Source organism: Martes martes (assembly GCF_963455335.1).
Source record: "Martes martes genome assembly, chromosome: 11".
Classification (NCBI taxonomy): domain Eukaryota; kingdom Metazoa; phylum Chordata; class Mammalia; order Carnivora; family Mustelidae; genus Martes; species Martes martes.
In genome coordinates, this window is record NC_137899.1 from 20,425,950 (window position 1) to 20,440,147 (window position 14,198).

Sequence of the window (14,198 nt, forward strand, 5' to 3'; positions counted from 1 at the left end):
CAATGTGCAAAATAACTTACGTGCAAATTTACACAGTATGGGTGGTATGACCTCAAGTCTGTAAAACCCCACACTCTGGAGTCTTTCCCACATAATATACTAGAGGAACAGAGAAACAACAGGACTGTTGTCATGCAAAGTTTTACTCTTCAAAGATTTATCCAATGACTATGTCTACCACTACCATTAATTTTTAATAATAATTATAATAAGTGCTATATCTGCATTATTCCACCAAGAAAAATAACCTTCCAAAATACTCCGAACTGTCAATGTTAATTCTAATTCCATCAACATTCTAAGACAGTATGTGTATTTTCTGTTAATTTTATGTATGTTATATATAATCACATAATAGCTTATGTGATTACAGAATAGATTATGTGTGACTTCTGTGTATTTAAAAAAGACATATTGATAAGAAATGATTACTAAGAGTACAAATGAGTTAAAAAAAAAGAACAAAAGTAGTACTTCTTTTGTTCAAAAGAGGATTATGGGGTACTGCTTAAAAATAAGGCTGTGGGTAATGATATTGCATTATATAAATGTGTGAAACCAACACACTGCACACCTGAAACACACACAGTGTTCTATATCAACTACAGCTCAATGAGCAATAAATATAAAAAAATAAGTGATAAAATTAAGGTTATGGGGTGCTGTCAGGAAGATACCAAAGATACCTTCTCATCCGGATTTCAGAAGACACCTGACAGTTTCGATCCTGTGTTGTAGAATGTAACCAATCTAACGCCCACCTGTGTTTGTGGCCATAAGTCATCCCCTACCGTATGCCTTTCATTCCTCCACCTAGTGGAAAACGAGCTTAGGAAACCCTGAAACCTCCACAAACTCCATTTGAAATCCATTTGAAAACGCTGAGTGACACGTCTACTTATAGAAATGAAAACTGACAGGTTTGTAGGCAGGCACTGAGAGCACAGGAAGAGAGTTTCGCAGAAGGTGTGGCGGAAGGTGTAAAAATGATCCTAAGTAATGTATTTGTTAAACACTTTCTTAGTGTAAACATCCCCTCATCCTCCTGAAGTATAATAGAAGAAATGTTTTGTTTGAATCACTCCAGTTGTAGTATTTATTTTTCCAAGATGCAGTAAGAAGAGCGAAAGACAAAACCTCAAAGATTTAGAAATACCTTGCAACATAGTCTTTTCCACTTTCGTTCCATCAACAGTGACTGATTGCCGAGCACCACAGGTAGTATATTATTGTACATTACACAGCATTTGTTGTTGAAATCATTATTTAAAAAATAGACGAATAAGGAGCAAACTGTCATATCACATAAACTTTGGGTTGATTTTACCTGACTTATTTTTTCCCCAAAATGACAGGTTTTACGTAAGTTTTATAGTTCACTTCAGAAAAGAAAAAAGTATTTCTGAAATAAAACTCCATTAGAAAAAGGCATGCTAAGAAATATTAACTATCAAATACGAATTTCTACATTTTAAGTAAACATTTATTATTTTCAGGAAATGATACTTCCAAATAAATTGATGTGTATCTCTACTACTAAATTAAATTCCTTTTAGCCACTGAGTTAACAAAGAGAACTATAGGATTTCCTCCTCAAGATGGCTTAAGACTGTTTCTGTATTCTCCTTTGCCAGAAAAGTTTTAGAGAAACTTCTATAAAAAATGAGAATGTCAAATAAATTATAGATAGGTAGATGATTAATAGGTCCCATTTCTTTTTTTCTACCTATACCACTGCTCTTTGTATCTAAGGTAGTAAATACAATTTTATTTCCCTTGCCTGAAACACTGAAGATGCACATAAAATAATCAATGTCAAGATTCATTCTCATAATGGATTCCAGTGTGTTATATTCCTACAGTAACAATTTTCATTCCTTTTAAGGCTTATTGCTAGATATAACACAACTCCTGAACTTGATATCACCTTGTTTATTTTTCTCTGAATCAAGTTGTTTCCTCTTGTTTTCATCGACATTTCCTATGCCTGTCATTCTAGAAATAAACACAACATCTGACTTTATTATGGGCTTCTTTGCTGGCATTCCATCTTCCCGACATTTCCAGCCAAGTCTTACTGAGACACACGGACACGGATTTAGTGGTGGTGGAGAAACTAAAATAATGATGCTTCAAAGCTACCCTACACACTAGAGCCCCTGACCCATTGATTCAGGTTAAGTTGATCCTACAACAAATGCTAATGCAACTTGCCCAGATACACATGTCTCATGTCTATAGTTTGAGACAGAAAGAGAGATGATCTATTCTAAGACTCCTAACTATGTGTCTATGGAGAGAATTTTACACCATGAAGACAAAATACCACACGACAGATTCTCTTACTGCTCCTCTCTTATTCCCACCACTGCTCACAAAAGACCATATCCCTAAACTACAACACCATCACGCTCAATGGCTCTGCTTTGGGATATCATCTGTTGTCTTGCTGACATAAACATGATTCCTCATTCCACTAAAGTCACTACAATCCGCTCTTTGTTTCCACCATTTAAAACAAATATGTCTTCAGATTACAAAAAACTCAGGAGGATAAAGCAGACACTATCCCAATATAGCACACTTTCTCAATCCTGGTTTTTTCCCTCTTCGGTCACTACATAATAAGAATAGATTGTATCAGTAACTGCCGACAAATTAAAAATAAAACTTAACCTTAAAATATCTTTAATAACCTTTAATCTTCAAAACATCTTTAATAATCCAGCACAATGGAACAAGGTAATTTGATTATATTACTCAATTGCATCATATAGACGTCAGAAATGATCTAGTCAAAATGTTCATCAACAACAAAAAATTCTAGAGTATTTAAAAGAAAGAGTAATTTTCTCACATCAAACACAGTAACACTTCATTTGTCCTCTATATTCAGAGAGGAAGGCATTCCACAGAAGTAAATTTCATCCACTTCAATGCCCAAGCTCACTTTACTTAAACCACTGTGGACAGAAATGTTCTCAGCTGTGGCCCGTACTCCCCACCAATGCAGGTGGTACACAGTATTTGTGAATCTAAGTCAAGCATCTGTTAGTGCCTGCGATCTCTCACAGTGAACATATGTTAGGTTACTGCGCTATCTTGAAGAGAGCAAGAGCCTCAGGGCCATTAACAAAGGCAGAGCAATTCCCTCCTCTTCCAAAGCGCACCATGAGGATAGGTTCCTGTATCTACATTTTCAGAGTTTTCCTGTCCCTTATCCATTGTCCCTTATTCTCGTTCCCTGTTCCTTGTCCCTTTCCTATCGCTCATCCACCACTGTTTGTAGGATGTCCTTCACCGATCTTCTAAATCACTGCATCTGAACCGTGCCTGACACATCTGGTAACCGGGCAGATAATAATTGATCAAGAGCAAGAATAGACAAATTGGGGTGAGAGGTTCCATTTAAAAAGGTGCATCAGGGGCGCCTGGGTGGCTCAGTGGGTTAAAGCCTCTGCCTTCAGCTCAGGTCATGATCCCAGGGTCCTGGGATCGAGCCCCGCATCGGGCTCTCTGCTCAGTGGGAAGCCTGCTTCCCCGCACCCCCTCCTGCCTGCCTCTCTGCCTACTTGTGATCTCTGTCAAATAAATAAATAAAATCTTTAAAAATAAATAAATAAAAATAAAAAAAGTAAAAGGTGCATCAGTCTCAGGGCACAGGGTGGGTTTAAGTTCAGCCACGCAGAGGTTCTTTCCAATTATGTCCTTGTCCTTGATTATATCCGATGGTTGGTTTTCCGGGAAAACGACCGACAAATACATCATTACTCTACAGCAATTATTACTTAAGAAATGTCACCATTAATAAGCAAAATCTATAATATGATCTGACTTACCCGAGGCACGCCTTGTGAATCGGTTTATTACTGGAGCTAAAAGAAAAAAAGCAGAATAATATGATTACACGTTATTATCCATATTACTTAAGTTAAAAAGAAGAAAAAAATGAATGAATAAGAAATGCAAGAGGAAATATCACAAATCTGTGAAGATTGTTTAAATTCACCAGTAGCCAAGAAAGAGAAATTAAAATCAATATTTCACCTGGTAAATTAGTCCCCCCAAAAAACACCTGAAATTTAAAAAAAAAAAAAAAAAGGCTTGCCTTATATACAGCTGAAACTACTTAACTGGGGATCTATATGTAAATCCATATAATATCTTCGGAAACAATTTGGCAATCACATCGAGGGCTATACAAGGTTCTTGTGTCCTCTAATAAAGTAATTCTACTTTTAGGGATTTATGCTACAGAAATACTACTAGAGAAAGAAAAATCAATATGTCTTGTCAAAGGAGATTTCAAAACACAACTAGTAACCCTAGCTAACAGAGTCACTTAAAATAGAATCGGGAGGCCATAAAGGTAGAGGAATTTATTCACACCCTCAGTGAGAAAACCACAAACTTTTTTTGAAGACCCCTTCAGCCAGCTGCAAGCTCTCAGCTGGGACTTCACTTCCTTCTCATCGGGCACCTGAATCCTCCTTACTCTTCACTTCAAAAGGAGCCAAAGCAGTTTAGCAAAGCTTCAACCCCTCATCTGCACATTACCCCAACCAATCCCCGCTAACTTCTTTCCACTCCCTTGCTTGCACGGAGGACCTGAATGAGAACTACACTCTCAGCCCTTTGACTCTATAACCCTGTCCTCTCTTTGGCTTCCTCGGATTCAGGCTCCTACCTGTATCTGTGCCTCCTGAACTGCAATTCTAATTGCCCCCCCAAAATACCCGTTTGCTTAAATTTTCAGTGCATTCTTTCCTGGTCAACAGTATATGTCTATTCAGCAGCATGATTTTTGCAATGAAAAAAAAAAAATAGGAAACAAAATGAAAAATGCTTGTGTATACTAAAATCATTATTGAGTATATCCTTGATATTCTCAGATTTAATAGTTATAGTTTTGATCATTTCTGTGCAACCCAGAGGTCAAGGCCTCCAGATCTGTATCCTGAAGGCTGCAATTTCAAGGTGGTGTGTGGAAGTGCACCGTCCCTCACCTGGGAAGCCTCCCATGGGCCACGGCCCAGACTCAACTCAGGTTGTTGTCTCCTCCCAGTTCTGCTTACACTTACATCAAGAAGGGAGGTTTTGAAAAACTTTATTTCTTGAAGTAAGCAGGTAAATTTAAGGTTCATATTATACACAGAGAGGACATCATGTCCACAGTATAGTTAGTGGCAGAATGTATTATATACCATAATACTAAATTTTAATACTTTGAAAACGGTAATTATAAAAATTGTTTACGCTAGGTCAAGTGAAAAAGGAAGACAAAGATTTTACATGCACTGTGGTTAGAAAATGAAAAAAGGTGGATGCATAGGAATGAGTACTAGAAGAGGACTGTGTCAAATGTTCGACATTAATCCTTGCAACCACTGTATTAAATACCGACATCACCACATTACCGATGAGGACATTTTTATGGTAAAGCTCCAAGATCCTGATTTGCTCCAGATCACAAAGCCACTCTGCAGCAGAGTTGGAGGACTTGAACCTAGACACCTCTAGTACCAAAATGCTGCCTCACAGAGAACAGGAAGCAAAAATACTGACTCCTGGAGTTACACTACGACAAGTAAATACATCCTTCCATATTGATTCCCACTGTTATCAACGATTCATTTGGTGACGTGAGTCACAAGCTCAATTATTATTAAAATGCTATGGTTGGGGTGTCTGGGTGGCTCAGTGGGTTAAGCCTCTGCCTTCAGCTCAGGTCATGATCTTAGGGTCCTGGGATCAACCCCTGCATCAGGCTCTCTGCTCAGCGGGGAGCCTGCTTCCCCCTCTCTCTGCCTGCCTCTCTGCCTACTTGTGATCTCTCTCTCTGTCAAATAAATAAAATCTGAAAATAAAATAAAATGCTATGGTTTACAGAAAATTGTATCTTTCAAACTGACCAAGCAAGATAAAATTGTTATTATTTATATACCAGAATACTTTAGCCATTTACTTGCAAAGTGACAAATTACTTATAGAAAACCTTGAAACGGGTAACCTGTATGGTATGTACATTCACCACATAAGAGAAAAAAAAAAACAAAGAACAACAACTTCCCACCAGTTTTCTTGAACACTTTCAAACCCCTTCTTCACAGCTCCTTGGGAACCTAGCCTGAAGAAGGGCTCCCCAGAAAGCTCCAAGGACAGGGAGTGGAGATGGTGCAGAGCACTTCCCGGCAAGAACGCAGGCAGAGGAGATAGTGCAGGCTGACAAAGGCAGAGGAAGGCAGAAAACCCGTCAGCCTTGGAGAAAAATTAGAGCAGACATTCTCCTCCTGCCCTCTCCAGCCTCTCGAGACAATGAAATTACAGCATGAGGAGCTTCTGATCCGAAATGGTGGGCAGTCTTTGTTCCCTTGGGGTCCCTTAGGTTTTTCTGACCTGTGTAAGGCAGAGATTTGCAACACAAGTGCCATCACCATCTCAAAGGTGTATTCTAATTTGGGGGGGGGGTATCTTTTCAATTGTCACGGTAATTCACAGGAGGTCGCTGGCATCTGGGACCTCCTGAAATCCCACTCCTGTATCCTGCACTGCTTTCAAGTATCTCACCAGACATCCGGACATTCAGGTTGGCCAAAGAGTCAGCTTTTAACCATCAGATCCTAGATCCTAACAGTGTTTATATATAAACACAGTTATTTTACCAGTTTTGCACTGAATTTTCCACAGCACAGCTACAACATAAATCCAAAGAGTTTTCTGGGGTGTTTTGTGTATTTTGTGTTGTTTGGAATTTTATTAATAGACATTCAGCATTTCAAAAGGTCAGGGCATTGCTGCAAAGCCACTTAAGGTGTCTGAACGAACCAGTATGATACACCTGGTCGGATGACATTTGCAGCTTTTATATTCTTCGTGGTTCTACACATAAGGGGGAGAATCCTAACTACATTATGTCTTCCATGAACATACTTGAGTGCACACCTGCTGATACACTGATCTAAAGCAAATCAGGATCTGAGCTTGACTGTAAAAATGCCCTCACTTTACTGATGGCAGATTACCTTCCTTTATGCCTCCTTTATACTTTTGCTAGAAACTGTCTCAATGTTTAAATTGTGAGTCGACAGCTTATACGACTATGGTTTCCACCTCCCAGTAGTGAATGGGGTGTGGGATCGGGCAGTTAGGAACAGGGAAGCACCAGGCAAGTGATTTGCAGTAGTCAAGGTAAACACTGGGTTTTGTGTTAGTTTTCTTTCTTTCTTTCTTTCTTTCTTTCTTTCTTTTTTTAAAGATGTTATTTATTTATTAGAGACAGACAGCACAAGCAGAGGGAGCACCAGACAGAGGGAGAGGGAGAAGCAGGCTCCCCGCTGAGCAGGGAACCCGATGCGGGACTCGATCCCGGGACCCTGGGATCTGAGCCACCCTGGTGCCCAAGTCAACACTGGGTTTGGACGACAATTACCAAAACTCAATCCCTTATACCCACAACCCTCCGCACTCACTTGCAGATATGAAGCACAGGTGTTCCCTGAGTGAACTTTTGGCAAGCTAACAGTAACCTACACAGTCTCTCTAGATTTTTTTAGTCTAGCTGCTGAAATAGGGAAGAAGGTTGTGGAAGCCTTGCCGTGAAGCAAGCAATGAACATCCGGCTCTGGTGTGCCTGCTACTCTGATGCTCAGGAACTAAGTCGAGAGAAGGGGAGCAGGCCGAAGGCGAGGAAGGACACTGCCAACATTCTGTACCCCGGACAGCGTGCCACACAGGCAGGGCCACCAACTGGAGTCAGGGGGCCTGGGATGCATGGGGTCATGTTGTTGACTTAAATTCTCAACTTTGAAAATATGAAAAGTTAAGACCTGCCTGCCTCCTTTCAGGCAGGTTTTAGGAAAAAATTTTAAAAGAACTTCAGAAAAGAACTAACCCCCCCGCTAAAAATCCCCCAAACCTGAATAAGTTAAAAAAAGGGAAAAAATCTTTGAAAGTGCCCATAAGCTATAAATTCCTATTCAAATGTGAGAGGTAGATGTTTATTTATTGTGAGCTAATATGATCAGTTTTAATACTACCACTTTCAAACTACACTAAGCAGCAGTATAAACTCACACACAAAAAAGGTTAACAGATGATGTTTTCGAATGTGACAAGTCAAATTTAGTTTTCCCAGACTCTCGGTTTCCACCTTCAGATTTTCCTATCCTGTGGGTATTCTGTATGTATTTACTTATGCGCATACACACACACACACACACACACACACACAAATACTGGAGACTAGGATAATACAGAAGGAAATAAATAGGAAATGTATTATCTGTCTGAAAAAAACAAGCAAATATGATTTAAGACTATACTAAACTCCTAACATTTTTAGGTCTTAGTGACTCCTCAGATCTTAGTGAATCCTGAAGGAAAAATACAGAAATATTTATACAGGTTTGACTTTCTCCCAAATGCCATCCCAGGGGATTACTGAGAGGCCTGTGTTCCTCTGAATATCTACATGCTTGTCTAACCAGCGATCCCCTCCCTTCCCAAACTATATTCCACCAGATTAGTCTTAATTCCTCTGCTCCCAGGAGACCCAGAAGTAGAACTGATTCAAGTCTTCCTTCATGTCAGAGCATCCTTACAAGAAAAATGCTCCACGATGTGATGTATCCTGAATGAGCCTCTCTATTCCCGGCAGCGAAAAGAGCTTCCCACACCTGTGACTCGGGCCCCCACTGGTACCAGCAAGACCTGCTTATCTTCTCACCTCTTTATGCCTGGCAGACACGCGGTGCTCAGTGAACACCTCATCATTAATCAATAAACTGTGAAATCAATAGAGCAAGTCTCCTTGTCCCAGTCATTTTACTTGCTTTATTGAGGTTGGACGTGGGGCCCTGGACAGCTAAGAGTCCTTGTCCTTGAAGAGTTTGACCAAGTCTAGTCGTATTTCCAAATACAATGACTGAAGGGCTTACACCACGCCAAGAAGCTACCTAACCAAAAAATTTGGGTAAATTAGAAATTCTACAGAAGACTAAAACAACTTAAATTCTATAAAAATAAAAGCAGTCAGGGCAACTCTCTCGGGTCCCCTCCCTCTTCAGGAGCTTTGTTTTGTTTTGTTTGAAGATTTGATTTATTTATTTGAGAGAGAGAGATAGTGAGAGAGAGCAAAAGCTGGGAGGAGAGGGAGAAGCAGGTTTCCCGCTGAGCAGGGAGTCCAGTGTGGGGCTTGATCCCAGGACCCTAGAATCATGGCCTGAGCTGAAGGCAGACACTTAACCCACTGAGCCACCCAGGCGTCCCTTTTTGGGAGCTTTGTACTACCACTCAATAAATTTTGTACTATTGCTCAAGAAACTTCGATTTGCTGCCCACCAAAAAAACCAAAACAAAAAAACACAAACAACCAAAAGCAGTCAATGAAAGCATGATCCAATGAGTCTGGTCTTCAAAAAGCTATATCCACTGACAGCAGTGCACAGAGTTTGCATCTCTGAGCATAATACTGGGAAAGAAGTTCCAGGTTAAAGAAGTAAGAGCCCTGAGCTGTTTGGTCATTACACACACACACACACACACACACACACGCACACAAAATCACCATGTCTATACTGGAACTGCATTGGTGACACAGCCCTTTCGCAGAAGTGTTCCTACACCCCGAAGTGAGATGTACACAGTAATCTTGGAGTCAACCAAATAATTAGCATCCCTATTCTCCTATTAGTTGCTTTTTCTAGCAGTAAACACTTTCTGAATCTGTTAACTGTCTAAATAAAAGATTCTAGAAATTATGTAAATTGAGACCATGTTAGCTAATTATTTTTTTTTTTTAGCTAATTATTTTTGACACAGTAAACAGTTAGCTCAGAATGAATTAAATTCTCTTATGCTTGTGTTTCGAAAATTAAAAATGAAGTAAGCTTCACCCTTGAACCAAGGAAGAATCACCTCTTTTAGAAGACAGCAAATAAACAACAAAACCTGAAATATCTTGCTCATTAACCTAACAAGCACCATTTCAAACTTTCTTATACAAATTTAATTCCTGACACTGAAAAGGACCAGTTATTTTTGTTAAAGGATGAGGAGGCTTGACCACCTTTGTCAGAGTCAGAGACACTCTGATTACTCTTGCTGGTGCTGCCACCCCTGTGAGCCTCTGAGTTCGTTTCCAGGTGGATGCATGGTGCCCAAGACTCCACTGGGATCCGGCCCCTCGAGTGGCTGCAGGGGACTAGGAAAGAGTTACAGTTGGGGGGTACTCTCCAGAGTGTCCCAGTCTTGGCTCCAAGGAGACACAGATTATAAGCTGTGTACCCTCAAAGTACTTGTGATCAGACGTAATGGGAACTGTTGGAAAGGCGGGCATTTGGGGAACCAATTTGCTTCTTCCTTTCTGATTATATAGCCTGAGGTCAGGGGTCCAACCCACCTAGACATAGGGAGCATGGATGGAGCCTGGAGGAGTCAGATGAAATACAGACACTCAAGCTTTTAGAAGGTACCAGCTTGCAGGACCACAAAAAGATGTGCATTTTCATTCTTTCTATTCATGAACTAAAGTCCTCAAAATATAACTGATATTTTAAAATACCAATAAAATATAGGGGCACCTGGGTGGCTCAGTGGGTTAAGTCTTGGCCTTCGGCTCAGGTCATGATCTCGGGGTACTGGGATCGAGCCCCACATCTGGCTCTCTGCTCAGCAGGGAGCCTGCTTCCCCCTCTCTCTCTGCCTACCTCTGACTACTTATGATCTTTCTCTGTCAGATAAATAAATACAATCTTTAAAAAAATAAAAATAAAATAAAATACCAATAAAATATAATTATTACACTAGGAATAAAAAACTACACCCACTTGTTTTTGCTTATAAATGAACTTGATTCTCAACTTTTTAATTCATGAGAACTTCACTCAAAATGTCCTCTAAGGGAAAGAAAAATATAGTTTTGGCTATGAGAGTTCTGAGGTTGCCGAACTTATAGAACTCGGGGAGTGGATGCAGTTACAGTGCTGAGAGAGAGGATCCCAAGTACTTTCAGGATTCTAAAATGTGGGCTCAGAAGAGAAGTAAGATATAAGAAGGGCCACTGTCAAAGCTACATAAATTCCATCACTGCTTCTGCGCATATTGAAGCAGTCTCTTCTAACAGCTTTTTTTCTTTCTTTCTTTTTTTTTTTTTTTTTGAGCAAGCGTGCGCATGTGTGAGAGCAAGGCAAGGAAGGGGAGGAGGAGGATTAAAATCCCAGCAGGCTCCCCACGCAGCTGGAATCCTCACCCAGGGCTCCATCTCACCACGCTGAGATCATGGCCTGAGCTGAAACAGAGAGCAGGATGCTCAGCCGACTGAGCCACCCAAGCGCCCGGGACTGTCTCTTCTAAATCTAGGTGTCAAATATGTGCGAAGGGCACGTTCGTGGAGACGAATGGCCTGTTGGTAAGAGATGACCCTCCAGACTGCACTACTACTGACATCAGGAGAGCCCAGAGTTGCAAGGGTTCAAAGTGTCACATATCCGTAAAGTCAAAACAAAACAGACTCAGAAAACGTAATTAAGAAAAACAGAAGGGCTCTGAAATGGAGATCAGCTAAGGAAACAATTCGGGGATATGATTAAGGTTGGTCTAATCATAAAGGTCCAGTTAGAGCAAACACCTCCATTCAGACCCTCTCCATAACTTCACAGAAGGAAGACGTTCCTGCTATTCTAGTCTCCGCTCAGATGTCCCGTCTGAAGCCTCTCTGTGAACGCCGGGTCGAAAGTAGCTCCCTCCAGTTCCCCTCAAGAGCTCCTCCCAGGGGAACCTGGGTGCCTCAGTCCTTCAAGCGTCTGCCTTTGGATCAAGTCATGATCTCGGGTCGGTCCCGGGATGGAACCCCGAGCGGCACAGGCCTCTGGCTCCCTGCTCAGCGGGGAGGCTGCTTCTCCCTCTCCCTCTGCCCCTCCTCACCTCCAACTTGTGCTCTCTTTCTCGCTCAAATAGATAAATAAAATCTTTAAAAAAAAAAAAAAAAGGAGTTCCCTGCAGCGCTGTAAATGGTGTCTCAAGGGATTTAAGGCATTATGTTTATTGTCAGCTTCCTTCTCCCCGGCCCCCCAGTCTGCAAACTCTGTGAGGGGAGGGTCCTTTCTTGTCTGTCTGCTTCACTACTGTCTCCCCGGTGTCTAAAACACTGCTTGAAATATATTAGGTTCAATAAATACCAAATGAGTAGTACTAATGTAGTACAATTAATACAATAGGGGTGCTTCCTGACAGCGATTATATGGACAAATATAATATTCATAGAAGTGTTAAATTCATGAAACCTGTAAGTTGAAATACAGTATTGGGTGAAAATATAAAATATACTTAAAAATAGTAGAGCTTAACTAACCTTTGGCTTTTTGTACAAGTAGCAAAAAGCAATCCCATTTATGCTTCATAATTATGAAAATATAACCCAGATGTTAGTGTCCAAGAGAAATAATAAAAAATTTCACAAGATAATCAGTGCAGAAAACAATGGTACTTCTTACTTAAAATGTGGAAAAGAGCACTTCAAGAGATCCATGTGTCCAACTTTTTTAAAAATCAAGGTGAACTTGACATACAATGAAACGCACAGTATGAAGGATTTTGACAAATTTATACATCTACGTAACCAACACTCCCATCAAGATATAAACATTTTGCCTGCCTGGCTCAGTCAGTAGAATGTACAACTCTTAATCTTGGGGTTGAAAATTCAAGCCCCACGTTCGGTATAGAGATTATTCAAAAATAAAATCTTTAAAAAAAGATATAAACATTTCCAGCATCCTGAGACGGTGCCCTGAGCCTCCTGACACAGTCAATCCCCGCTATCCCACAGCAAGCTACTGTTAGGCTCTCTACCACCACAGTTAAGCTTTGCCTTCCTTTGAATTTCATATAGACGTGAGATTCATTCCAGCTGTTGAGAGGATCAATAGTTTGTTCTTTTTTATTGCTAAGGGTATTCCATCGCATAAATATATCACAATTTATTTACCCACTCTCTTGTTGATGGGCATTTGGGTTGTTTCCAGTTTGGGTTATTTTGAATAAAGTGTCTATAAATATTTATATATAAGCCTTTTTGTGAACATATGTGTTTATTTCTCTTGAGTAAATGCCTAGAGTGGGATTGCTGGGTCATAGGTGGGAAATGTTTAATTTATAAAAACCCACAGTTTTCCTAAGCGTTTGTACCATTCTCACAGGCAATATATGAGAGTTATAATCTTTTCTTGACAAGGTAGGGAACATCTTCTTATTTTAGCCGTTCTTGTGTGTGCTGAACGGTGTCTCATTGTGGTTTTCACTTTCATATCCTTGATAACTAAAAATACTGAGCACCAGCCTCTGTGCTTACTGGCCATTCTGGTGTCTTTTTCACTGAACTAGTCAAGTCTTTTACTCAGTTTGATTGGAGCTTTTCATTATTGAGTTTTAACAGTTCCTTTTTCAGTAGTGACATGTTTTCAGTAATGACAATGATAGAATATAAAATAGAAAAAAATCTTAGTTGTAAGAACAAAAATGATAAGTTACTCAGAAATAAAACTTAGAAATGATAAGTTACTTAGAAATAAAATTTCCATGTTCGTGGAAAGTTCAAGACTCAATACCATTAAAATGTCTTTTCTCTCCAAATTTGTTTATAAATCAAGTACAATTCCAGTAAAACTCCCAATAAAGTTTTCCAAAATTTTAAGCTTATCCTGAAAGATCTATGGAATAATAAGAACCTATGAATAAACAATTCTGGGGGGAAAAAAAAAACCCAAGGTGAGACTTACAGTCTTTACCATATGAAGACCATATAAAGTCATATTAACCTTACTTAGGTAAAGAGGTAGTGATGAAACAGGAGCGCCTGGGTGGCTCAGTGGGTTAAAGACTCTGCCTTCGGCTCAGGTCATGATCCCAGGGTCCTGGGATCGAGCCCTGCATCGGGCTCTCTGCTCCATGGAGAGCCTGCTTTCTCCTCTCTCTCTGCCTGCCTCTCTGCCTACTTGTGATCTCTGTCAAATAAATAAATAAAATCTTTAAAAAAAAAAAAAAAGCGGTAGTGATGAAAGAAAAAACAACAGAATAGACTAGAGATGTTAAGTGCATTCACAAAACATATATGGAAAATTGATACTTAAAAATCAGTGGGGGAAAAGTAATAAATGATGCATATTTTTAAAAATAAAATGAAATTCCCTTCTCAAACCATA

At 39.9% G+C, this 14,198-nt stretch overlaps 1 protein-coding gene across 1 annotated transcript in view; it reads right to left on the bottom strand.

The window, feature by feature from the left end:
• PRKAR2B (protein kinase cAMP-dependent type II regulatory subunit beta) overlaps positions 1–14,198 on the bottom strand; it is a 91,065-nt gene that overhangs the window by 61,832 nt on the left and 15,035 nt on the right. The window contains exon 2 of the mRNA XM_080818880.1: positions 3,840–3,875. Coding sequence (XP_080675006.1) covers positions 3,840–3,875 — 36 coding nt within the window. The remainder of the gene's footprint in view (positions 1–3,839; positions 3,876–14,198) is intronic.